The sequence below is a fragment of the Canis lupus genome, chromosome 5 (assembly GCF_003254725.2).
Source record: "Canis lupus dingo isolate Sandy chromosome 5, ASM325472v2, whole genome shotgun sequence".
NCBI classification, from domain to species: domain Eukaryota; kingdom Metazoa; phylum Chordata; class Mammalia; order Carnivora; family Canidae; genus Canis; species Canis lupus.
The window spans coordinates 32696354-32720047 of record NC_064247.1 but is presented as its reverse complement, the minus strand read 5'-3'; the positions used below and the strand labels follow the sequence as shown (position 1 = coordinate 32720047).

Below are 23694 nucleotides of genomic sequence, written 5' to 3'. Positions count from 1 at the left end.
TCATTGGCTTTCTCTTCCTCGTGCACTGTAATTATCTCAAGCTTCTCTTCTGTGGCAATTCAGATTTGCAGTGATAGCTAGTCAGTTCCTTGCCACTTCTAACCTACGAGTTTTATAGTATGGTGCTTTATTTCCTAAAATCTGCTATCTCCCTTTCATCTCTCTCTCTCTCTCTCTCATGTTGCATTATTTTGTCTCTCTGCATTTTAAAAATTGAATTCATGCTCCTACTAAGTTGTACTAGGACATGATGCTGTTGTGAGGAGTCTCTTTCTGTTCCACATTTTGCCACTTGATGTAAGATGCTTGCAGTTACCATGCAATTTCTTTCCTCACGCTTGAGCAGCTCAGGGAATTCATCCTTTCTGCTCTAACACCCTGTGGGTGACTTCTTGACGTCCCGCTATGAGAGCCCAGTTTCTTCTCCACCACCTCCCCACCAAAGTGAAAGGGAAAGAATTGGGTATTTTATGTTCTATTCACTTTTCTCTAACCTAAGAGAATTGCGTGAGGGGATGGGTAGGTGGTGAAGACTAATTTCAAGCAGTGTAAGATACCTGGGCTCTTTCTCCTTTTTCAGATTTTTGTTACATGTCCAGCTAAGGTTCCCAACTTTCTGGGCATCCACCATTCCTGTGGGGAGCATGGTTTTCTTAACTCGGGGCATAGACCTTTCATTGGTCATCTACTCTTAAAGTTGATTAGATTATGCTCTTTTCCTTCTTTACACTTGGGTGATTTTTTTTCTTCTTCTAGTTTTACTTTTTTGACCATTTTATCAACAGTAGTAATTTTTTTTTTAACAGTAGTAATTTTTTAAGGAAGTTTCAATTGGCCATCTTAACCCAAAAGTATACAACTAAGTCCCTGATCTTTTTTTTTTTTTTAATTTTTTTTTTTTTTTTTTTTTTTTTAATTTATGATAGTCACAGAGAGAGAGAGAGAGGCAGAGACACAGGCAGAGGGAGAAGCAGGCTCCATGCACCGGGAGCCTGATGTGGGATTCGATCCCGGGTCTCCAGGATCACGCCCTGGGCCAAAGGCAGGCGCCAAACCGCTGCGCCACCCAGGGATCCCCTAAGTCCCTGATCTTATTTAGAGTATATTTCAGTATATCAAATAAATTTTCTTCAGCTTCGTTAAGGCATAATTGACAAATAAAGATTGTATATATTTAAGGTGTACAACTTGATGTTTCGGTATCACAATAAAACTAATTAATATATCCAGCATTCCTTTTTTGTGTATGTATGTACAGCGAGAGCACTTAAGATCTACCCTCTTAAAAAAAAAAAGATCTACCCTCGTAGCAAATGTCATGGACACCACATAGTAATACTGTATAATAGATACAGTAGATACCTGCTGTATAATAGATCTCTAGAACCATTGTCTTGAATAAATGAAACTTGGTACCCTCCCTCGCCCAGTTTTATTGAGCTATAATTGACCTGTAACACTGTGTTAATTTGGGTGTACAACATGATTTATGTATTTATTGCAAAGTGATTGCCACAATAAGTGTAGTTAATATGCATCACCTCACACAGTTACAATTTTTTTCTGTCTCATCAGTGAGAACTTTTTTAACCTTAGCAACTTTCAAATACACAAGGCAATATTAACTAGTCACCATTTGTACATTATACCTCCAGAACTTACTTATCTTAAGACTGAAGTTTGTACCTTTTGCCAACCTTCACTCATTTTCCCTACCTCACTCTAGCAACCCCCAATCTGTTGTCTACTTCTATGAGTTAGCATGGGGTTTTTTTTCCCCCTAGATTCCACATATAAGTGAGATCATACAGTATTTGTCGTTGTTTGACTTATTTCACCTAGTATAATGCCCTCAGGGTCCATCCAAGTTGTTGCAAATGGCAGGACTCTTCTTTCTCATTGCTGAATAATATTCCACTGTGTGTATATAGAATTTTATCCATTCATCCACAGATGGACACTTAGGCTGTGCCCATACCTTGGCTATTGTAAGTAATGCTGCAATGAACATGGAGTATGGATAGATTTTTGAGACAGTGATTCCAGTTCCTTCGGACATATACCCAGAAGCGGACTGCTGGATCATATGATAGTTCTATACCCAGAAGCGGACTGCTGGATCATATGATAGTTCTATTTTTAATTTTTTGAGGAACATCCGTATCGTTTTCCAGAGTGGTGGCCCCAACTTAAATTCCCACCACAGCACATGAGTGTTCCCTTTTCACATCTTCACCAACATTTGTGATCTCTTGTCTTTTTGATGATAGCCATTGTCAAACAGGTGTGAGATGGTATCTCACAGTGATTTTGATTTGTATTTCCCTGATTAGCAATAGGGACAACTTTTTGAAATACCCGTTGGCCGTTTGTATGTCTTCTTTGGAAAAATGTCTCTTCAATACCTCTGATCAATTTTTGATCAGACTGTTGTGTTTTTTGTTTTTTGTTTTTTTGCTATTGAGTTGTTTGAGTTCTTTATATATTTTGGATATTATATATTTTGGGTATTAACCTCTTATCAGATATATGATTTGTACATATTTTCTCCCATTCCTGAGATTGCCTTTCCATTTTGTTGATGGAAGAAACTTTGCTGTGCAGCTTCTTGATCTGATGTAATTTCACTTGCTTAGCTTTGGTTGGTTGCCTTCGCTTTTGGTGTCAGAAACTTTGTGCCCTCTAACATCTCCCTGTTCTCCCCTCCCCTCAGCTAAATAAATAGTCCCCTTAGACTATCATAAATAAATAAAAATTAAAAAATAATTTTAAAAAAGATTTTATTTATTTATTCATGAGAGACACAGAGAGAGAGAGATATATATATATCTCTCTCTATATATGACTATCATAAGTAAATAAAATTTTTTAAAAAATTTTGTTTTCCCTATTCCCAATTCTATTCACTGAATAATCCATTCTTCCCTACAAATTTTAAATGCAATTTTTATAGAAAATGCTTACATATACGTTTCTGTATTTTGTGTCTTTAATGTTGTGTATGTGATGCGTATTCCTGGCCCAGTACAAGTCTGTTTTATTTTTTAAAATTTATTTTTAAAGTAGGCTACATGCTCAACACAGGCCTTGAACTGATGACCTGAGATGGAGAGATGGGCACCACAACTCTGTTTTAATCTCTATGGTTTAATATGAGATGTTCATATTTATAGCTCTCCTCCAGTACTTTCATCTTCATCATGTTCTTTGTGATTTTCATGGATTTTTCTGGATATATCTTAAAATCTTTACACAAGGGATCTAGGGACTGTGGTACTTTGATTGGAGTTGCATTAAAATGGTGCACTTGTTTAGATGGAACGGTCTTTATAATTAAGATTCCCACCTAGAAACAGGATATGGCTCACTGTGTCGTCAGATCTGACATGGCCCACAGCACAGTCATTTTCTTTCATAGAAATCCTACACATTTTTGCAAATTTTTGTTCCTTTTATGAATGAGATCTTTTTTTTTTCTTCCATGAGGTCTTATAGCTGACTACTGCTCATGTGCAGGAAAAAGTTACAGTCTGTTTTTGCTTTTGTTTAATCTGGAACATTTCACAAATTGTGTCACTGCACAGGGCCATGCTCATGTTATCATTTCAATTTTTGATGTGCACTGCCAATAAAAGCAAAGCAAAAGCCTTTCTCTTTTCCAACATTTTATTTTAAAAATTTCAAATATGTAGAAAAGTTACAAGAATTTTACAATAATGATCTGTACACGCCCCGCCCAGATGCTACTCTATACCCGTCTTTTAACTGTCTCCCTACCCGTGGTTTACTCTTCACTGATGTATCTTCCACATTGCTGAAATAGTTATCTACCTACCCATGAAGGCCTTTGCTAGTTCCCTCTGGGACAGAAGCCAAATTGTATAAGCATAACACACAAGGCCCTCCACAAGCTGAGCCCTGCCTACCTTTCCACTATCACTTCCCAAAGCTCTTCTCCACACATAGAGTGTTCTTAACCGGAACAGCTCTTACCCAGACTCAGTGAAATCCTATTTACCTTTCATCTCCACCTGAAATATCACCTGCATCGCCAAGCCTTGCCAGCCCTCTACTGGCTCTATTAGTTGTCCCTATAAAGCTCTTATGAAGCTCTGCCCATGGCATCATAATATTTGTAAATTTTCTGCATATGCCTGTCTTCCCCACTAGACCATGAAATCACCAAAAGCAACACCCCACCGCATTCCTCTCTGTATTCCACCGCCAAGCAGGGTTCCTGACACAGCATGAGGCTCAAGACCTTGGGTCTAGCAGATAAGACTCAAAGACACTGAGATGCACAGAACTCTCGGCTCCCTGGCAAGAGCGCCTTGGAGTCTGGACAGCAGAGTACCCACCTGTACTGGCATACTCAGTTCTAGCTTCAGCCCTGCATAGGGGTCGATGAAGATGGTGAGGACGAGCTCTGAAGGGTCCCGGGCAAAGTGTTCCAGAACGGCATCATGCTCTGCTGTCCATACGGCATCCACTAGACCTGTCAGCACGGCTCGGGACAGGAAAAGGGGCTTCTACAGAAGGAGAGCAGAGAGCCAAAGCAGGTATGGCTATTAGGATGAGGCCTTTCTCCTGAGTACACTTGAAGACAAGGAGGATGAGAAGCCACACGGATCCAGAATGGTGAAGACAAGGCTAAGGATGAATTGAATGATAGGTTTCAAGCTTCTGAAGAAACAAGACAATAAGATTCCCTTGCTTCTACAAGTAAAACTAGAATAGATCACTGGATGAAAAGTGCAAGACATTATCTTCTCAAGATCTCTCCTTTATACCTATGGTTGTAAAAATGCATCGTCAAGCAATCCTCAACCTCGAAGTCAAACTAAATCAAGAGAACCCATAGGATATTAGCTTGAAGCAAGCAACCAGGAGCAAAGATGGCAAGCCAGAAAAAAAGGGATAAGGCTGCAGCCTCCTGGGACACAGAAGTAATAGGAGATATCCAGTAAAAGCTGATTAGGAGGTAAAAAAGAAAAAAAAAAAGTAAAAGCCAGAGAGGAAGAAGGGAGAGGAAAAGACAAAACTGAGAAACACCAAAGAATATATAACTTAGATGAAAACACTGTAACTGGTGATCAGAAAAAATATCATCTGTAGAACTCCACTAAATAATTCAGGAAACTTAGGGCATCTAGCTAGCTCAGTCAGAGGAGTGTGCGACTCTTGATCTCAGGGTAGTGAGTTCAAGCCCCACGATAAGTCTGTACAGATTACTAGAGAAAATAAAAAAGCTATGGGGCACCTGGGTAGCTCAGGGGTCGAGCCTCTGCCTTCGGCTCAAGGCATGATCCCGGGGTCCTGGCATTGAGTCCCACATCGGGCTCTCCACAGGGAGCCTCTTTCTCCCTCTGCCTATGTCTCTGCCTCTGTGTGTGTGTGTGTGTCTCATGAATAAATAAATCAGATCTTAAAAATAAATAAAGTTAAAATTAAAAAGCTGTAAATATTTAAGGAAACTAGAAGACATGAAGATGAACACAGAGAGCCACCCTGTCCTTCTCCCTGTTCTCCTGCAGGATGAGAAGTCTCTTTCACTTATAGTTTCCAAGCCGAGAAAGCCAGGTGCTCTAAAATTTCCCCTATATAAAGACGTAGATGAACCTATGAGGAAAACATAGCAACCCCAGGAAATGCATGAAAAAAAGGACAGGAGTGGACATGTCACATCATAGAAAATGGAAAGTGAAAATATGAAGAAATGTTCAATTTCACTTGAAATCAAGGAAATACAAATTAAAATAGCCAAGCTATAGCGTGTATTACTATGCTGCTAACACCTAGGTCTGGAAAGCGCTTGTTGCCAGGGTGTGGCCACAATGTGCAATTCATTTGATAAAGAGTCGGGTGTCACAAACTAAGCTTGTCCTAGTTTGACTCAAGGTGGGGAGACAAGGAAGGGAAAGCTAAGAGACCTGCCCCTCACTTAAAGCCCTCTTCTCCTGGGGACAGAGGCTGGGGGGACAACTGTGCCAGTGGACCGGATTGGCGGTAAGCAGGCTCCCAGCAAAGAGGAGAAGAAAGCAAGTGACAGACCAAAGACAATCCCTCGTGCACCATCTTACAACTAACCCTCTGATGCCCTGGTTGTGGGGGAAGAATGTTGGTATGGGGGGGGAAACCCTAACTTACCACGTCCACCTCCGGCTCCTGTAATTCCTCCTTCTCTACTACAGTTTCCTCCAAGGTTGGTTCTGGGGAGAATAAACATTCCAAAGTGAAGGCGTCCCTTTGAAACTTAAACACAGAGTCACAGTATGACCCAGGGTATCTCCCCAAGAGAAGGGGAGGCAGGTACTCAGACACTCAAGCACACGTGTTCACAGCAGCCGAAAAGTGAAAATAACTCAAGTAACTCAAACAACAAATGACGGGATGAACAAATACCAGTGGAACATTATTCAGCCACAGAAAGGAACGGAGTAGCCACAATGCTACACCATGGATGAGCCTTGAAAACACGACACTGGGGTGCCTGGGGGACTCAGCTGGTGAAGCGTCTGCCTTCAGCTCAGGGCATGATCTCGGGGTCCAGGGATCGAGCCTCGAGTTGGACTCCCTGCTCAGTGGAGAACCTGCTTCTCCCTCTCCCTCTGCAGCTCCCCTGCTTATGCACAAGCTCTAGTTCTCTCTAATAAATAAATTTAAAAATTTTAAAGTTTTTTTCAAATTACAAATATAGAATTACAAACCTGTTCTTCTTCTTTTCTGAATGGGAACTAAGAAACGTTTAAGGAAGCACAGGTTGTTAATACAGACCTTGACGGCGTGTCTGCCCTTTTAACCCACCTTTACTAAGAAACATTTCAGGCTCTCCTTAGACCAGCATCTGCTCTAACAAACCACCACAAACTGGGTGGCTTATAAACACCAGTAACTTATTTCTCCCATTTCTGGAAGCTGGAAGTCCTACCTGGGGATGCTGGCCTGGTCACTGAGAGCCACCTTCTGGGTCACAAACTCCTCATGGTGTCCTCACGTGGAAGAACTGGGCAAGGGATCTCTCTGGAACCACTTTCATGAGGCACTTATCCCATCCTCATGACTTAAGCACCTCTCAAAGCACCACCCCCCTACTAATCCCATTCCATTGGGCACTAGGATTTATTTCAATGTATGAATTGGGGGGGGGAGGGAAACACACAAACACCCAGACCATAGCAGGCCCCTCCATCTCCAACGGGACAGGCTGCAATGCCTCCCCAACTCCAAAGCTCACAGGGATTACTGTGTTTCGGGGCTGCTTTGGAGGCCCCGGACCCCTCTGAACCTCTGCTGGGGTTACTTGTCTCCACACCAAACGATAAAAAGGCTTAGAGCTAAGGGACTTGTGGAGTCTTTGTATTTGCTGGTCAGTGCTCTCATTTAGAATCTCCCTCCCTCCCCACACTTGAGGACCCTCCCAGCTGAGCCTCACTGCCTCTCCTGCTCCCTCCCTCTACTCCAGGAAGCCAACCTCTAGGAGCTGGTCTCATTTTCTTTCTTTCTTTTTTTTTTTTTAAGATTTTATTTGTTTATTTATTTATTTATCCATGAGAGATACAGAGAGAGAGAGAGAGAGAGGCAGAGACCCAGGCAGAGGGAGAAGCAGGCTCCATGCAGGGAGCCTGACGTGGGACTCTATGCCAGGTCTCCAGGATCACACCCTGGGCTGAAGGCAGCGCTAAACCACTGAGCCACCCAGGCTGCCCTGGTCTCATTTTCGATGCTTGCTTCCAAGAGAACTCAAGAGAAAATCTGGGTCCTAGGTACCTAGGTACCCTGCATGCCCTGGACCCTTCTTCCCCACCCATGTCTAATCTCCACTATTAATATGAAAAGGGGACTCCATTTTCTCTCCATCTTGACAGGCTGCCAGCTGTGTAAAGAAGCCCCATGGAAAAGAGGAGGGCTATACTTAGTTCAGAGTCATAGCTCCACTGGCCAGGGCTCAAAGGGGGACAGCCCCGTGACAGCCGCAGGGACCAGAACCCTTCAGAACCCTGCTGACCCACAGGGAAGGAGGCCCTCAGATCAAAGCCATGGGAGGCAGCCTCTTTAAACTCTTTTCTCCCTCCATGCAGATATCAGGCTGCTTTTCTAGTGGCCCTGAACCTGAACCCCCCTCCCTCCCCCCCCCCCCCCAGTCTACCGAGGCCCTGCCAAAATAGAGGCAGAGCTACAAGAGCTTTAAACAGATGGGAGAAACGATCAGTCAGGCTTAGGACTCAAAGGGTGGCAAAGCAAGCTGGGTCGCCATGGTGATGGGCTTAATGGGAGAAAAACATTATTTGTTTTGCCACCCGGGGTGAAAACGGGGGGGGGGGGGGGGGGGGGGGGGGGGAACGGAGAGATCAAACCCTCTTCAGCGTGGCAGGAGCAAGGAGGAACACTCCAAGCGAGGAGGAAGGGGCTGAGAGAAAGCACTGGCTAGTGAGGTGAGCTCTTGGTACGTGGCAGGGGCAGGGGGAAAGAGTAAGAAAGAACAGGTCTAAGGCCGGCGAGGAGCAAAACACAGAAAAAGGACCCCAGCAACAGGCCTGAGATGCCACTGAGGCCCTGGCTTCTTACCCAGAAGCAACAGCCCTCGGACCCTCTCTAAACACAAAGGTTCTGCCTCCATGCTCCTCCCCAGCAGGTACCCACCAAGCTCCTCCTTGAGGGGCTCAGGCTCCACCTCAGGCTCCCCGGAAGGCAGCGTGGTCTCTGCAGCCTGTGAGGCCAGAGCAGCCTGGGCAGCTCTCTTGCGGGCCCCTCCACGGCTGCCACTGCCCCAGGCACTCACTTTCTGCTTCTTCTCAGCTTTGCTGGACATGGTGTGGGCAGAACCTGCGGACACGTGGGCAGTTGAGGGGCACACCCACAACCAGATCCACCCTCACCCGGCCCCCCACCCAGTACACTCAGTTCCTTGTGAATTCACAAACTGACTGAGACACTCCTCCCCCCAAGATCATCGTCTCATCTGGGGATACCCACACTCTGCTCCATGAGCCACAGAGGGTCTTGCAGACCTCACTCCTTCCCCTGGGGCAACCTGCTTTCTTCAGGGCATTGGGTCAAAAAACAACTGTCCCTCCAAGGCTTTAGGAATGAATGGAAGTGGAAGAGACGGTAGCCTGACAGACACCCCACTAAGGAGGGTTGAGGAGCCCCTGTCTCTGCCCAGAAGTGTGAGATCGGAAGATCATGAGGCAAAAATAAATAAATAAATAAATAAATAAATAAATAAATAAATGTACCAAGCTGAGGCGTGGTTGCACACGCCCTCAACCACCTTACCCCATGAGGGCCACAGGTGTGTGTGAGAGAAGGCCCAGGAGAGGTAAGACTGTCCCCAGCCTCCCCACCCTTTGTCCTTCTGTCCAGTCAATGAAGCACACCCAGATGATCTTCCTAGGTGGCTCCTGTCTTCCCAGCTTACTAACCTCTCTTACAGGGGGGAGGCATGATGAAACTCTCCTCCTACCCACACTAAAATGTGCAACCTCCCTAAGCAAAGAAAAACCCTATTTGTGACATGTCTCATTAGCTTTTCATGGCTGTGGGTGGGTAGGAACCTCCATCTGTGTGTACTGGAAAGGTCCCTTAGCATAGTTGATTGACTATGCTAACTCATCACGGAGACCAAGGTCAGCTGACTTCTGGTGCCCTGAGAACAGACTGGAAGAAGAAAGGAGAAAAAAGTCCCCCAAGGTGGAATTTCCAACTGTGTCTGGGGGAGAAGGCACTGGGGAAGGAGGAAGGCTCCGCAAAGTAGGCGCCCGGAGGCAGGAGCATCTCTGGCAGGCTCTCAGAATCCCAGGAGAGGGGGGCAAGGTGTGAGCGGCTGGGCATCCCTCCTTGATCCAGCTCCAGCTCGGCAGCCACCTGTGGCTTTCCTCCCTCGTCCCCACAAGCGCCCCAGGCATCGATCACAGGTTGTGAGCTTCCAATGTGAAGGATGTGTACTTTGCTCCAAGGAAACCAGTTCTAGGAGGCTGGCGCATCAATAAAACCAACTGTGGCAGCGCCGCGGGTCTCCAGAGAAGCGTCAGGCTGTGCCTCTTGCGGCCCTCGGAGCTTTCGCGGGCCAGGCCCGGAGCACTCGCCCCCCCAGGTCCACCACGGACCTGTCATCCACACCCAACCCTGACAGGCCCAGGGGACCGGCCCTGTCCTGCAGCGGCCTCCCGGGCGGCAGACTTGCCTACAACGGTCACAACGGCCCCCGCCCCCGCCACGCCTCGACCCCGACCGCCCCTTCTCCTCCCCTCCAAGTGCCCCTCAGCGCCCTCTGCCCCCGCCGCCCTCTGTCCCTCCACCACCACCACGGCCCCTTCCCACGTCTCCCTTTGTCCTCCCTGCCCCTGACACACACCTCACGACGCCGACCTCGTCCTCCCTAGGCCTGCTGGCCGGCCACTCCAGCTGCGAAGTGGCCCCGCGAGCCCCGCTCCCGCCCGCGCCGGCCACGCGTCGCCAAGGCAACCCGGCGCGGGGAGGGGCGAGCGGCGGGGGAGCGAGCCCGCGAGCCCGGCCCCCACGGCGCAGGCGCAGGCGAAGGGCAGCCCCAGCTCCGCCGCCGGGGCGCCCGACTCGGCCCGCCGGCGCCCCATTGGGCCCCTGGCCACAGGGCCGGCGAGTGGGGGGCCGGCCTCCGAGTCCCGCTGGCCGGGGCGGGGCGGGGGCGGCGTGTGGTCCGAGGACGGGCAAGACCGGCCGGGGCCCAGACTTCTAGCTGCCCTCCCTCGGGTCACCGGGACGGCCGGCCAGCCCCGCGCGTCCGACCCCGCGCCCGCGTCTGCGGGCCCGCTCCCCGCGCGTCCGGCAGGTGGCGCCCGGCGTCCCGCCTGCGGGGCCGGTCTGCGCCCTGGAAGGCGCTCCAGGATTTCGAGGCAGCCGCGGCCGCAGCTGGGTCCGGGGGAAAAAGCGGGGCTGGAGCACCCGTGCCCTGCCGCCCGTTCCCTCGTCTGCGCCCGGACCGGGGTCTCGGAGCACCGGGCTGCGCGGGGCGGGAGAGGCCAGGGAAGAACGGAACTGGAATTTAGGGGAACCTGGGGATCGGCTCTGGGAAGCGTCGCCCGTTTTGGGGGGAACGGGAGGCGGGGACTCCCTGGGGAAGGTGACCGGGCCGGGGAGGGGCTCGGTTCTCCGTGAGAACAAAGGCTGGGTCCTGGGCGAGCGGGGGGGGGGGGGGGGGGGGCGGGGAGGGGGGCAGACCTCAGCGGGGGCTAGGGGGCGCTGCAGGCCGGGAGCCGCAGAGGGGGCGCCCGCGGCCCCGGGCTCTACCTGAGGCGGGAGGAGCTGAAGGGAGGAAGCGGGTCCGGGGGATGGGCAGGCACCCTCCCTGCTTCCATCAATAGTGCCTAATTAAGACAAAGCCCTCAGCGAGCCCACTGATTACATTTCCATGAGGAGCTAAATGGATGACATTTTCTTTGCTGGATCAGGAGGGGGAGAAGCTGGCACCTCCGTTCCCCCTCTTTCTGCGTGGTGTTCACACCTGACGGGTCTCTGATGCCAACCTGGCACAAGGCTCGGCTGTCTCAGGTGCTCCTAAAGGGCCCTGGGAGTCATCCACACCCAACACTAACCTCACCATCCCACCTGTCCTGATTTTCAGAACTGACACCCCCTGCCTTGGGGACCTCTCCCTACCCCCACCCCATTATCCTTTTTTTTTTTTTTTTTTTTTATTTATTTATGATAGTCACACACAGAGAGAGAGAGAGGCAGAGACGCAGGCAGAGGGAGAAGCAGGCTCCATGCACTGGGAGCCCGACATGGGACTCGATCCCAGGTCTCCAAACCGCTGCACCACCCAGGGATCCCCCACCCCATTATCCTTAAGGGAGGCGCATGGGCTCTGATTTGCGGTCCCCTGCCCAGACCAACGTCTTAGTGCCAACGTCCTAGTGCCGAAGACCAAGATTGAAGTTGCCAGGGGTCCTGCCACACCCCAAACCAGCTGCACAGCAAGGCAAGGAGGGCTAAGTGATTCATCCTCTAACCAAACAGGCAGTGGGTGGCAGAGAGGTGACATGATTGGTCCGATCCCCCCAGGGAAAGATCCCCAAAGGAGTGAAGATTTGTGGGGAGGTATGAGGGGGGCTTCCACCGCAGGGCTCATTGGCTCTCTCAGAAGAGGAAGGTGGTGTGGACCCCATTTCTGACCACCCCCTACCCTTGGCTGTGCTTGGAGATCCCAGCCCCCTACATTATGCTAAATAGGTAATCAAACATCTTGCTTTGCTAATTACTGCTCAATCCGATTAAACACTGCTGAAGCTCATCAACAGAGGTGGAGGTAGGGGGAAGGGGTGAAGGGAAAGCAACCACAGCTGTGATGGGGGGGTCCTGTCCCCAGGGACTCCAGGGGATGGCCGAGCAACAGCCAGGACACCAAGGCACAATACCTCCCAAAGGAAAGGGACAGAAGAGTTGTACCTGGGTGCAGGACCCTTACCCTTCCTGCACCCCCAGCCTCAGAACCTTCCCTCCTCCCAGACCTTCATTACCCTCAGAACCCAGGCATCCGGCTATTCCCACAGCTCCCCGTGCACACCCCTGTCCCAGATTTAATAAGTTCTGTTCTCTCACTGTCAATATTTGATGTCTCAGAGCCATCTCCACGGAGAGAGGGGGACTCTTTCCTTGCCTCCCCCCTACCTTGGCCGTCTGTCTTTTGCCCACCCCAGTCTCTGGGAGCCCAACCTTCTCTAACTAGCTGACTTAATGAAATGATATTAAAGTCTTAAGCAACTCCCAAAGAATGGTTGTTATGGTGAAGGGAGTGGGCAGGACGCCTGGGTCCCTGAGGGGAGCAGGGGCCAAGGAGAGGGAAGACTGAGCCAGAGTCTCCCCAGTGGGGAGCAGCAGATTTGGGGTGAGCTGGCGGCTGGACCTCTGGATCTTGGCGGGAAGCAGGGAATGAGGGCTGGGGGCCCAGAGAAGATGGGAAGAGAGGACATTCAGGGAGTGGGGTCTCAGCCTGTTGTCCAGAGCATCCGTCAGGGATGGAGAGGCCAACGAGGGAGGGTGGGGGGGGACAGGGCCTCAGTGCCAGCAACCTCCTACTGACTGTGCCCTGGGCTGTCCCGTGAGAACCAGAGGAGAGTCTCCTTCAGCCCTGACTCATCCTTCTTCCCCCCTCTTCCCCCAGCAGACCCCCACAGGTGATTTGTAGCTGATGCCCTCACAATGCTTGGGGCCAGGAGAGAGTCAGTCTATGACACGAAGAGCCAAGAGCTTCCAGGAGAGAAGAAAATGAACAGAGGCCAAGAGATGGGAAGCCAAGGACCCCACACACACAATTCCCCCCACCCATCCCCATCTCACTCCCCTGGGGACCCTGGCCCAGCCCCAGTCCCCTTGGGGTGGTGGGAATCCAAGGACATTTGGCTGGGGCTGATTGATGAGGGAGGAGGCAGCCACGGGCACTGGGGCTGCTGTTTGCTGAGCACACAGATTCCTCCCCATTCACCAGCTGCCACCCCCAGAGGCTGCTCAGTCTCACCGCCACCACCAGCAGCACCAGCCATGGAGCTGGAGGGAGCTGGTGCCTGAGTTTCCAAGGGCACTGGGAGAAGAGGGAGAACCAGGACCCCAAATGCTTCAATGCCCCATGGAAAGCAGGGGTCCCTGGGACCTGGTCCCTGTGAGACCTGCCTTTAGGACTCTGCCTTCCCTGCTCCCTCCCAGACGTCTCCGGTGTCCACTCCTTTCCCAGCTGTCCCCAGTGCTCTGAGCCTATCCCAGCCAGCCCCCTGCCTCCAGACTGCCCTGCGGCATTTCTCCTGGCCTGCCTACAGATCTTGAGACTCACCCTACTGTCAGGGGGTGCCCTGTGTTCACGATTCCCCAAAAAGCCACTTAGGAAGCCCCATTTTTCGTTCTAAGAGGAATTCCACGTACCATGTCGACCATTCCCCATCAGAAATTCCCACTGCAGCTCTACACTCCTTTCCTTAAAAGCCCTCAACGTAACCCTGCTACACACACACACACACACACACACACACATCAATCTCATTCATATCCTGCAAAGCATGAGTCTCTGCAGCTCACGCCCCAGGAGAGCCTCTGCTGTGGGGGCAGCTTTAGCACCTGTGATCCCCAGTTCCCCTGGTTTCTTTACTTCCTCTTTGCCTGCCCATTCTAGATGCTGTACCATAGCCCCCACAAAAACCTCAAAGCCTCGTCCTTGCCCTCCCAGAGCTTAAAACGTAGTTGAGGAAAACATAACTCACACACAACACACAAAGCAAAGAAAAGCAAGACCAAGTTAGACCAAGTTCTTCATTGTAGGCTCTGGACCTTAAGAGACTTGCTTCCCTCCAGACCGAGGCTGAGGCAGAATGGGACACATCTGGGGCGCATCTGGGGCTTCCACAAGGTTGTGAGATTCTTCTCGCTCTTCCCAAACACACCCAGAGGTCACCTCCGTGCTTTGCACTTGCTGTTCCCTCTGCCAGGGCATGCCCTTCCCACAGTGCAGGCCTTTGTCTGCATCACTCAGGGTCTGACCCAAATGAGCTCCTCGTCTGAAGCATCTCCCTCTTACTCTCCACCCTCTTCGTCCCATTACTCTGTTTGGTGTCTATCACTTGTCCTTGCCTGAAACTTTATTGGCTTGTCCCCCACCAACACATGGACTTCGTGCCAACCAGGGATGTGGCTGCATTTACTCTATATTCCCAGGAGCCCGACAAGCTACAAAGTAGACAACTTAATAGAATGTTGAGCGAATATATATGTGAACTCCCTCCAAAAAAAAGAATGTCATCCCACCCGTGTGCATTGTGTTGTCGTTGTTCCCCAGGGAACATGTTGGCGTATTTGTACCCAGAAGGAGCATGGGGTGGCATGTGTTGTTCTGTGTGGAGGTCACCAGTGCCTTCACAGAGCCTGAGAGCGACACAAGCTACCACACATTGGGGGGGGGGGGGGCAAGCTGCAAGGCTTACGTTGTCAGTGTGTGCCTGTTTTGTGGGGGGAGCCCAGAGACGCCTGGGCTCCGAGGGAGTGTGTCGTGGGGTGCTCTGCAGACTACACTGCTCCTCGCCCCAGCTGTGCATCTGTCCCCAGGTGTCTTCCTGTCTCTCAGCGTGTTCTGATGTCTTGGCTGCTTTGGCGAGCTGTTTGTCACCGAGACTATTTATCCCACTTCTCTTCCCTCTTGTCTCTCCACCTGTGCTTCTAGATGTATTTAGGGGGGCCGTTCTCCCCGGGCTCCCTGGCCCCCTCACCACACACAGCCCTGCCCCAGTCTTGAACCCCTCCCTTTCTCACTGGGCCCTGTTGCTGGGCTCTGGGTTGCCATAGTGACGGTTGCCAAGTCCCTGAGGCTGATAGCCAGCGATGGGGCTGTCGGCTCCATCCACGCGGGAGGCTGAGGGGGGCTTCCCATTGTGTGGAGAAGGGGATGTTGCCATGACAACCAACCCCCACTAAGGGGCAGGGACCAGCCCTCCCACCCCCCTCAAGCCTCCGCACCTCTGGCTGCTCCGGGCGGGCTCAGGAGGACAGGAGTAAATTCCAGACAGCCCAGCACCTGGCCTCAGTTTGCAGCTCCCCTCCTAGAGCGCCTGTACCTCCTGGGGAGGGGGGGGCCCGGCGGGGGGCGGGGGGTGGCGTCTTGCTGGGACAGGGGGAGGAGGAGGGGTCCCATTGGACAGAGTGGGGCAGGAGGACCCCTTGACCCCCAGGCAGATGGGAGACAGCGGGAGGGGACCTAAAGTCAGGGGAGAGGCAGGCAGGGCAGAGGTTGTGACCCCTGCCGAATGGCTAGGGCGATGCTCCTGACGGCTGCTTTTGTGGCTGGAGAATGGGGCTGAGTCTAGGTGGCTGGGCACCCAGGATTTTTAGGGAAGAGCCTGGGTTATGGGCACACAGGGAGGCATGGGGCAGGCAGCGAGTCTTCTGGGGAGTCCCACCACTTCTCCTCACACTGGTCCCCAACAGCAAAACTCTCCAAGTCAGGGGTGCCTTGGGCAGGGGCAAGTATACCCCAGGTTATACTGGGGTAGGGAGAGGGAAGAAGAAGGGGACAAACTAGGCCTGCCACAGCTATGGCAGTCACCCTAGCTGACTTGAACCCACTCTATTCCTGACTGCGACTTGCCTCGCTCATCCCTGGTGCTTTGGTTTAGCAACAGACACATGTGAACATATATTAACCAATGTCCCCACTGGGTGCATTGGCAACTCCTGCTCCTGGCCAGGTTCCCCCCTCCATCCCCGGGAAGTGGCTGCCTTCCTCAGCCTTCCCACCCAGCCCATGTATCCCCAGGTGCTGCCCACCTCACCCCTCCAACCTAGCCGGCTCCCTACACTTCCCCTTGGCCCCATGTGATCCAACTCTCAGCTTGAAAGCCAGTCTACCCATGCGTCCTCTGTCCCAACTCATGCCCTGTCAGTCTACCTATCTGTCCTCTGTCCCAGCTCATACCCACCCAGTCATTCTCCAGCCTTCTTATCAACTTTTGAAGTCTTTTATTCTTTTTTTTTTTTTTTTTTTTTTTGGTTTTTGTTGTTCAAATTTCCCTTTTACAGTAAAACTACTGAGGTGACGGCCATCACCCGCCACCTCCCCCATGGCAATATCAACTTCCTGTCCTCTGGAAGGAGTGATTAGCAAAATCAGGAAGGAGCTGGGAGCTACAGTACCAGAGAGATGATTTGACCTCTGGTGGACAAAGTAACCATCTTGGCTGGTGATTGAGGTGGCCGACTTGGTGCCCAAGGGCAGCTCTGATCTAATGGAACAGAGCTAGGAGGAAAAAGAAGGCAACACCCGATTTGTGCACTACAGGGCAGGTAGAGGTATGAGCTGGTCACCATGGAAACGGTGGCGGTTGCTAAGTACCACCGGCAGCTAGACCAGTCAGTAGGCCACCATTTTGGTCACTAAGAAGGGAGCTGTGTTGAGTTTGAAGGGACGAGGAAGTGGACGATGTGATGGACAAGACAGCCCTCTGGGTTACTGGGGACAACATGTGGGTTCTCGATAGTCCTGTTGATTGACAGAGGTTATACTGGGGTAGGGAGAGGGAAGAAGAAGGGGACAAACTAGGCCTGCCACAGCTATGGCAGTCACCCTAGCTGTCCTAAAAGCAGCAGAGGGAACGGGGAAGGGAGATCCCGGGAAGTGCCACTGAAGACTAGGAAAATCCTCCTCAGTCCACCCTGTCTTCTTACAGCCAGTAAGTTCCAGCTTCCTCCTGCAACAGGAAGTCCTTCCTGTCCCCCCCCCCCACCGCCCCAACTTCTCCACAGAGTAAGAACCAGCCACCAGAGCACCCTCTCCCTTCCCAACCCCGCCCCCCAGACTAAGCCACTTCAATTTCCAGCCAGACCACTTCCTCTTTCAGAAGCGCTACTTCCTGTCCTGGATGAAGGCACTTCCAGTGCCCGCTGCACTGCTTCCGCCACTTGCCAGGCCACTTCTGTCCAGGCCCGGTCACTTCTTGTCTGGAGCCAGTCACTTCCTGTCCCAAGTGGCCCATTCAGTGTCAGACCAAAATCTGCGCACTGTGTGTGTCCCAACTAGTTCATATCTTGCTGCTGGCCACTGACAAAACAGGACACCTCTTCTCCTGGCAGCTGTCATGACCCAACCACCCCAGAGGGCTGGAGTAGGTAGAGGCCTGGGGCAGGGCGGAGAAGGAGGCCCTGCCGCCCATGCCCAGAGCTGGGGTGCAGCACCAGAGCCAGAGCCTTCCCCGCGAGGCCCGCATTTTTGGCAGACTGAGGGGAGCAGTTGGTAAGAGAGGTCAGAAGAGGGAGCTGAGGGGAGAATGCTTGCACCTCCCCCCAACCCACCCAGGGAGATGGGAGAGGCCTAGGGAGAGGCCTAGGATAAGAAGCCGAGAGGGTAAGAGGAGCCGGTAAGAGGAGCCTCGGGAGGGGACTGCTAGGGAAGAGGAACAGACCTAGAGACAGGAGAGGGAGAGAGAGACAGAGAGAGAATAAGAGAGAGAAAAGAAAAAGAAGAGAAAAACAGTGAGAGGCAGAAAGGAAGAGATGCCAACCAAAAGACAGACAGTCCCCGCCCCTAGATCTGGGTTTGTGAGGGGCACATGGGGACCAGGGATGGGGGGTGGTTCGCTGGGTCAGAGCAGGAGGCTGAGTCTCTGCGGGGGCACAAGGGGGAGGAGCCAACCAAGGGCAGGAGTCTCAAGGAATCCTACAAGTGAGGAAGGGAATGACAGCAGCAGGAACACAGGAGCTGATGGGGCAGAGGGGCCGAGGGGATGCTAGAGGTGTCCCTCCAACCGTGACTCACACTGGAGGAGCACCCCCGAGAAGGGCTGGATTCAAGAGAGCCAGGTGGGAGAGAGCCCTCATACCTTGTAGTAGATGTTGGGAGGGCTCTGAGGGGGCCCATCCTGCACGATGTACACAGGATGCCCATAGTCACCGCTCACCTTCTCATAGTGGGGGCAGAAGGGGGGGTCTGCAGCCCCACCGCCCCGCAGAGCTATCCCTAGCTCCCCAGGCTCAGCCTCCCGAGGCCCCATGCCACTTCCGCTGCCCAGGCCCAGAGACCCTCCCCTCCCGAAGGAGCCAGGACCAGGGTGGCGACTCTCCGAAGGCTTGGCCCGCCGTCTCCGCCAACACATGGCACCCCCAGCCCCTGCCACGCCCAGCAAGAGCAGCGCCAGCCCCCCCGCTGCCCCGGCCACCGCGGGCATGCTGGGAGGGGGCAGGGGGCCTTCAGCACCCCGGGAGGTTGCATTGCTGGTGGGGTCACCTGGCAGGGAAGGGGTGGAGGAGGAAAGAGGGGAGGGGCTGAAGGAGCCACCGGGGCATCCAAACACCCAGCCTTGGGGGGTCCCCATGGGCTTCCCCAGCAGTGCCCAAGCCCTCCCGGGCACCCCACCTTCCCTTCCCCTCCAATCCCACTCAGAATCCAGGTGTGTCCAGCCCTTCAGCTGGGTGCTGAGTAGTCTTCCCCACTCCTCTGACAGTACTGATTGAAGCACTGGCTGGGCTAATTAGTTCTAATTGAGTCTTTTCCTCATTTGACTTCCACTCCCCTCCCACCCTCCCATCCTCACTTCTCTTTCCTGTATCGACCCCCCACCCCTCACCCCACAAAACTGAAGGCAGAGGGAGAGGGCGAAGGCAGGGCAGCTGGGGTCTGAGAGCAGAGGAGGTGTGGGGAGTGCGGGGAAGGCAGGAGGCTGGACCCCTAGCTCCTACCTGGCATGTTGTCCTTCCCAGGCTCCAGGCCGTGGGCCGCCCCCCGGTCTCTCTCCATGGGCATTTCAGACACAGGCTTCCTGGGGGCCGCCCCTCCCCGGGGACCTGGAGATGGTGAAGACCCAAGACAGAGGGGCTAAAGACAGCAGCCCCCTGAGCATGCCTGTGCAGCTCCAACCCCAGAACCCCCACTCACTTTGTCCCACTCGGAGAAGCACCTTCATGCCTCTGGTGAGGCACACGCCTCCCTGCAAGCTCTCCAGGCCTTCCCGGGTCCCATCCGACGTGGCTGAGGGAGGAGAGCCAGAGGGAGAAGTTGGCAGCCCAGAGCCCAGCCCCTGTTCCATTCCAACCCCGTCCCCAGCCCTGCTGACACCCAGGGGGAGGGTATCATGGCGCGCTCTCTCTCTCTCTCTCTCTCTCTCTCTCTCTCTCTCTCTCTCTCGGCCCCTCTGCCCTCAATCTCGGGAGCACCTCCCCAGGGGCCCTGCCCTCTGCCCAGCAGTACCAATTATGTAGTAATCGTGGTGCGAGCGGAACTCATGGCCCCAGAGGTTAGGGCTATACTCCTGGAACTTGATGGTGAAGCGCAAATCCAGGTCTGGCCGGTCACAAGTGAGAAGCAGGTTTGGGGCAGGAGGTGCCTCACAGCGCCGGCCCTGGGCCCCCCCTACCAGGTACAGCTTGTAGAACTCATAATTAGGAGAGGAGTGGGGGCCAGGAGGCCGGGCTCGGGGGCAGAGCAAGTCTAGCCGGTCCCCGATCTGAGGGTAGAGCACATAGCCACCCTCCGCCTGGAACCTGTCAAGAGGAGGGCAAGGTGGACAAGGAGAGTTGTCAGAGGTCTGGCCCCCAGACCTTGGTCTCCCTCACCCCACATCCCTGCAGGACAGCCTTCATCAGAGGGCAAAGTCTTGTTCTGACAGGGCAGGCACTAAGGACTCAGAAGCAGCAGGAAGCCAGGCTCAGAGGTCTCCAGCCCCAAATGTACTCTCCAGCCCGCCCTCACCACATGCACACTGCCATCTCTCGCTCCATCACTAGCCCCGTTGCCATGGCAACAGGATGCCAGTTACCAAGGAGCTGGCCTCTCTGGAACCACACAGCCCACCCATCCCAGGTGATTTCACTATACCACGGCAGTCAACCATGGGGGCAGAGCCTCCCCTCCCCCAGGCCACCATTGAATTTGAGGGGTTTCAGGGCAAAGGAGAGGTGAGGAGCAGGGCAGGGGGCCAGTGTGGAGGGGAATCCAGACCAGTGTCCCAAGTTAGCCAGGCGATGTGACAGGAGTTAAACGCCTGGTCAGGCAGTGGCCCTCCATGAGGCTAATGGGGAGCAGGGTCTGGGGGCCAGCTGCCCCAGACATCTCCCTGTTGCTCAGCAGCCCTCCTGCCCTGGGGCTCAAGACTTCCCAGGAAAAGTGCCCTATTGCTCCAGAACTGAAGGAGCTGACTCTCTTAACCACAGCCTCTGCAAGCCCACACCTCCCTCTGCTCAGGTAGCCATCAGCCTGGTGCAGCCACTACTTACTTGCCCATGACAGCAGCCCCTCCCTGTGCATCGACGGGGACAGGGACTGCTACTCAGTATCTTCCCAGACTCCCACATGACCCATTTTTCCCCCACCTCCCAGAGAGCCCCAGAACACCCTATGTCCCTTTTCTCAACCCTATAAGAATAAACCTAACTTAGATCCTCCTGGTTCCCCCTGACACTCAAACTGTAGCTGGGAGTTGGTGTAGGAGACTGAGAAAAGACATTTGAGATTATACCCAGAGACATAGCAGAGAGACAGGGAGTCTGGGACGTCAAGAGAAGACAAACAATGATCCTAGTTCTCCTTTAATGAGCATATAATACCTTCAAACACTTTACCTCTCTAATCCTCATAAAAGGTGTGAGGATTGAGGATACAGACTTAGAAAAGTTAAGTGGCTGCCCAAGGCCATGGAGCTGAAAGCAGCAGAGCCAGAGCTCGGACCAAGATCCAGGCTGTAGTGGGCTCCAAAGCCCACCCCCTTCCGGCGGCCTCACACAGCCTCCCCAGGGAAGGGGGGAAGTTTGCAAACCATAGAACTCTTTTGCTAACGCAAAGCGGGCTCTGCATGGAGGCCAGGGACCTAGATGACCTCCCAAGGGTTCTGTCCTACCCCGCGTGACTTGAAGTTTCGTGTGACCCCTGGCCTTTTTTTTCAGAGCAAAGCAAGCATGCTGGGGAACAGAGGGTCTGATGGAAGAGTTTGCAGCAAAGATGGGGGAGGGAGTCACAGGAGTCCCGGGGACTCTAGATGCAAGAGAGAAAGAAGGGGTTCCAGGTTTCTTCCAGAAAAAAGAAAAAAAGAAAAAGAAAAAGAAAAAAAGTCTCCAAGCCAGGAAGGCAGGTACATCTTCTGGTGGGGAGCTCCATCTGCCAAGGGCTCACTGACCCTCTGGCTGTGGGCAAGAGTTAGGGGGCAGACGGTGAGGAGAGAGTCCAGAAGCCCTGCCTGAGCTGCCGGGCGGGCGGGGGCGGGGGGGGGGGACGCCCGGAGCCCCCTTCCCGCCCCTCATCTCTGCCGCCAGGTCCCTTCTGGGGAGGGAGGCACCCTGCCCTTTCCCTCTGCGCTCAGCGGCACCCACTCAGCGGCTCTCCTGAGAGCTGACATTAACCAGGCTCCCTTCAAGCCCAGCCCCCCCCCCCCCCCAGGACACAAGTCCCTCAGCAACCCAAATAACCGCTCCACTACCCTCCCGGCGGCGACCCCTGAACTTTCCGCTCCTCGCCCCTGTGGGGTCCTTCCAACTCCCGACACATGGTTGTCGCCACCCACAGCCAGCTCTGACTGTCTGTGACCCAGGAGTCTGGCTCCCAAGATCACCTCTGTCTTGTTACCATCAGCTCGTTTCGCAGCTCCTGCACCCTCCCTCCCTCTGGCCTCCTCCGGGCTCCGAGAGCCAGCCCCCCTCCCCAAATCCCCACAGCGCCCCTGCTCCCCGCCCGAGGGGTGTGGGGTCGCCCCAACCCGGGGCCGCTCACCTCTTATTTGCCGAATTCCAGTAGACAGGCTCCAGGCTGAGCCCAGACACCAGCCCCAGGGCGCCGAGCAGCAGTAGGGCCCCGACTCGCACGCCCCCTGGCCCAGAACGCAGGGCCCCCATGACCCCGCCGAGGCCTGGGGGGGCGGGGCACCAACTCCCCCAAAGTCGCTTGCCCCTGCGGTGGCTGCCGCGGCGGGCCCCGGCGACACGGCCGCGACCACCCCGGCGGCGGCCGCCCCCCGCTCCCACACGGACCCGCTTCCTGCTCTGCCCGCGCCCCCGCCGCGGAGCGCTCAGCCCGCGAGAGCCCTTCCTGGGGCCGCCTGCGGGCGCCCGACGCCCCCGGCCCGCGCTCCGGTTCCCCGGGATCGCAGGGCCGGCCTAAGTGGGGGACTGGGGCGGCCGGGGGCCGGGCGGGGGCGGCATGGGGCGCCGGCCCACGGAGCGAGGGAGGGGCGCGAGCCGGAGCCCCAGCCTCGCCGGGATTGAGGGCAGCGGGCTCGGGGAGGAAACCAGTGCCGAGCCCGGGCGGGGGGAGTTAAAGGAGTGGCGGGGAGGGGGAGAGGATGGCGGAGGGAAAAGCCGGAGCTGGAGCCGGCGTCGGAGCGGGCGGCAGAGCCCGCAGCCCACGCCCCCCGCACCTCCCTCACCTCGCGCACCTCCCGCGCGCCCTGCCGCCGCCCCTTCCCCGCGCCGCGCCCCCTCGACCCCGCGCCCCTTTGTCCCGGCCACCCCCGCCCTACCCCGCCCCCGCGCCACCTCCCCGCTGCTGCTGCCGCCGCCGCCGCGTCTGCCCTCCGGCCCGCGGACCGCCGGGGCAGCTGGAACCTTCCGCGCCCAGATCCAGAAAGGCGCTCGCCCTCGCCGCCCCAGGAGCCCAGCCCCTCCGGCTCCCGCAGCCTCCGCCCCCCTCCGGCCCCCCCACCCCAGCCCGGAACGCCGCCGCAGCTCCCGGCAGGTCTGGAGAGGATAGTGATAACCTTGAAGGCTCCGCACTTTACAAAGTGGGTTGAGTTGGTCGTCACGACTACCTGTGTGCAGTGGGAGGGGCAGAGCTTTGGGGTCCCCAAGGTAGGGATGCAAGCTCTGAGGCACGGGGTGGGGCGCGCGGGGCCGACACCGGCCCAAGGTCACGCGGGCGAGCCCCGAACCCCAACCTGGGGCGCCGGCCTCCTCCTGTCCCGCTACCTGGGACCGGTGAGAGGCAAGAGTTCGGGGCGTGAACTGGGGCCCAGGCTGCCAGGCGGCGGGGAGAGCCGGCCTGGAGAGGAAAAGGAGTACCTACGGCCCCAAACCCACAGCAGCCGGAAGGGCTGTTTCCAATTATCCTGGGGGAAGGGAGGAGGATTTGCCTCTTCGGGTGTAACCCTCCTTTCGGCACCTCTGGGCAGAGGTGACATTCCTCCCCGCCTCGGGGGCCTCCCATCCCTGCCTCCTGCCTCCTGACGGGGAGGTCCCACGTCTAGGCCCCTGCCCACGGTCCCTTCTGAG

General features: G+C 54.6%; 2 protein-coding genes across 5 annotated transcripts in view; both read right to left on the bottom strand.

Moving 5' to 3' along the window:
- The window catches only part of DNAH2 (dynein axonemal heavy chain 2), an 87619-nt gene extending 77153 nt beyond the window's left edge, over nucleotides 1-10466 (bottom strand). For 2 of the 3 annotated variants that reach the window (XR_003128317.3, XM_025428482.3), the window contains exons 1-4: nucleotides 10355-10466; nucleotides 8641-8823; nucleotides 6148-6209; nucleotides 4359-4529 (exon numbers count right to left, since the gene is read on the bottom strand). Coding sequence is in view for 2 of the 3 variants with exons in the window: in XM_025428482.3 (XP_025284267.3) it covers nucleotides 4359-4529; nucleotides 6148-6209; nucleotides 8641-8809 (402 nt within the window). In the remaining variant the exon portion in view is untranslated. The remainder of the gene's footprint in view (nucleotides 1-4358; nucleotides 4530-6147; nucleotides 6210-8640; nucleotides 8824-10354) is intronic. The other variant, XM_049110163.1, reaches the window with a different exon arrangement.
- A 5981-nt stretch (nucleotides 10467-16447) lies between these two features.
- On the bottom strand, nucleotides 16448-22845 carry EFNB3 (ephrin B3). Of its 2 annotated transcripts, none has more exons than XM_025428519.3 (5): nucleotides 22202-22845; nucleotides 19691-19983; nucleotides 19379-19471; nucleotides 19183-19287; nucleotides 16448-18730 (listed from the first exon to the last, which is right to left on the bottom strand). In XM_025428519.3, the coding sequence occupies exons 1-5, from the start codon at nucleotides 22321-22323 to the stop codon at nucleotides 18321-18323; spliced, it is 1023 nt and encodes a 340-aa protein (XP_025284304.1). In that variant the 5' UTR covers nucleotides 22324-22845; the 3' UTR covers nucleotides 16448-18320. The 2 variants fall into 2 exon arrangements, with proteins under 2 accessions (XP_025284304.1, XP_025284305.1); XM_025428520.3 differs by having other exon boundaries at nucleotides 16448-17909; nucleotides 22202-22517.
- Between the last annotated feature and the right edge of the window lie 849 nt (nucleotides 22846-23694).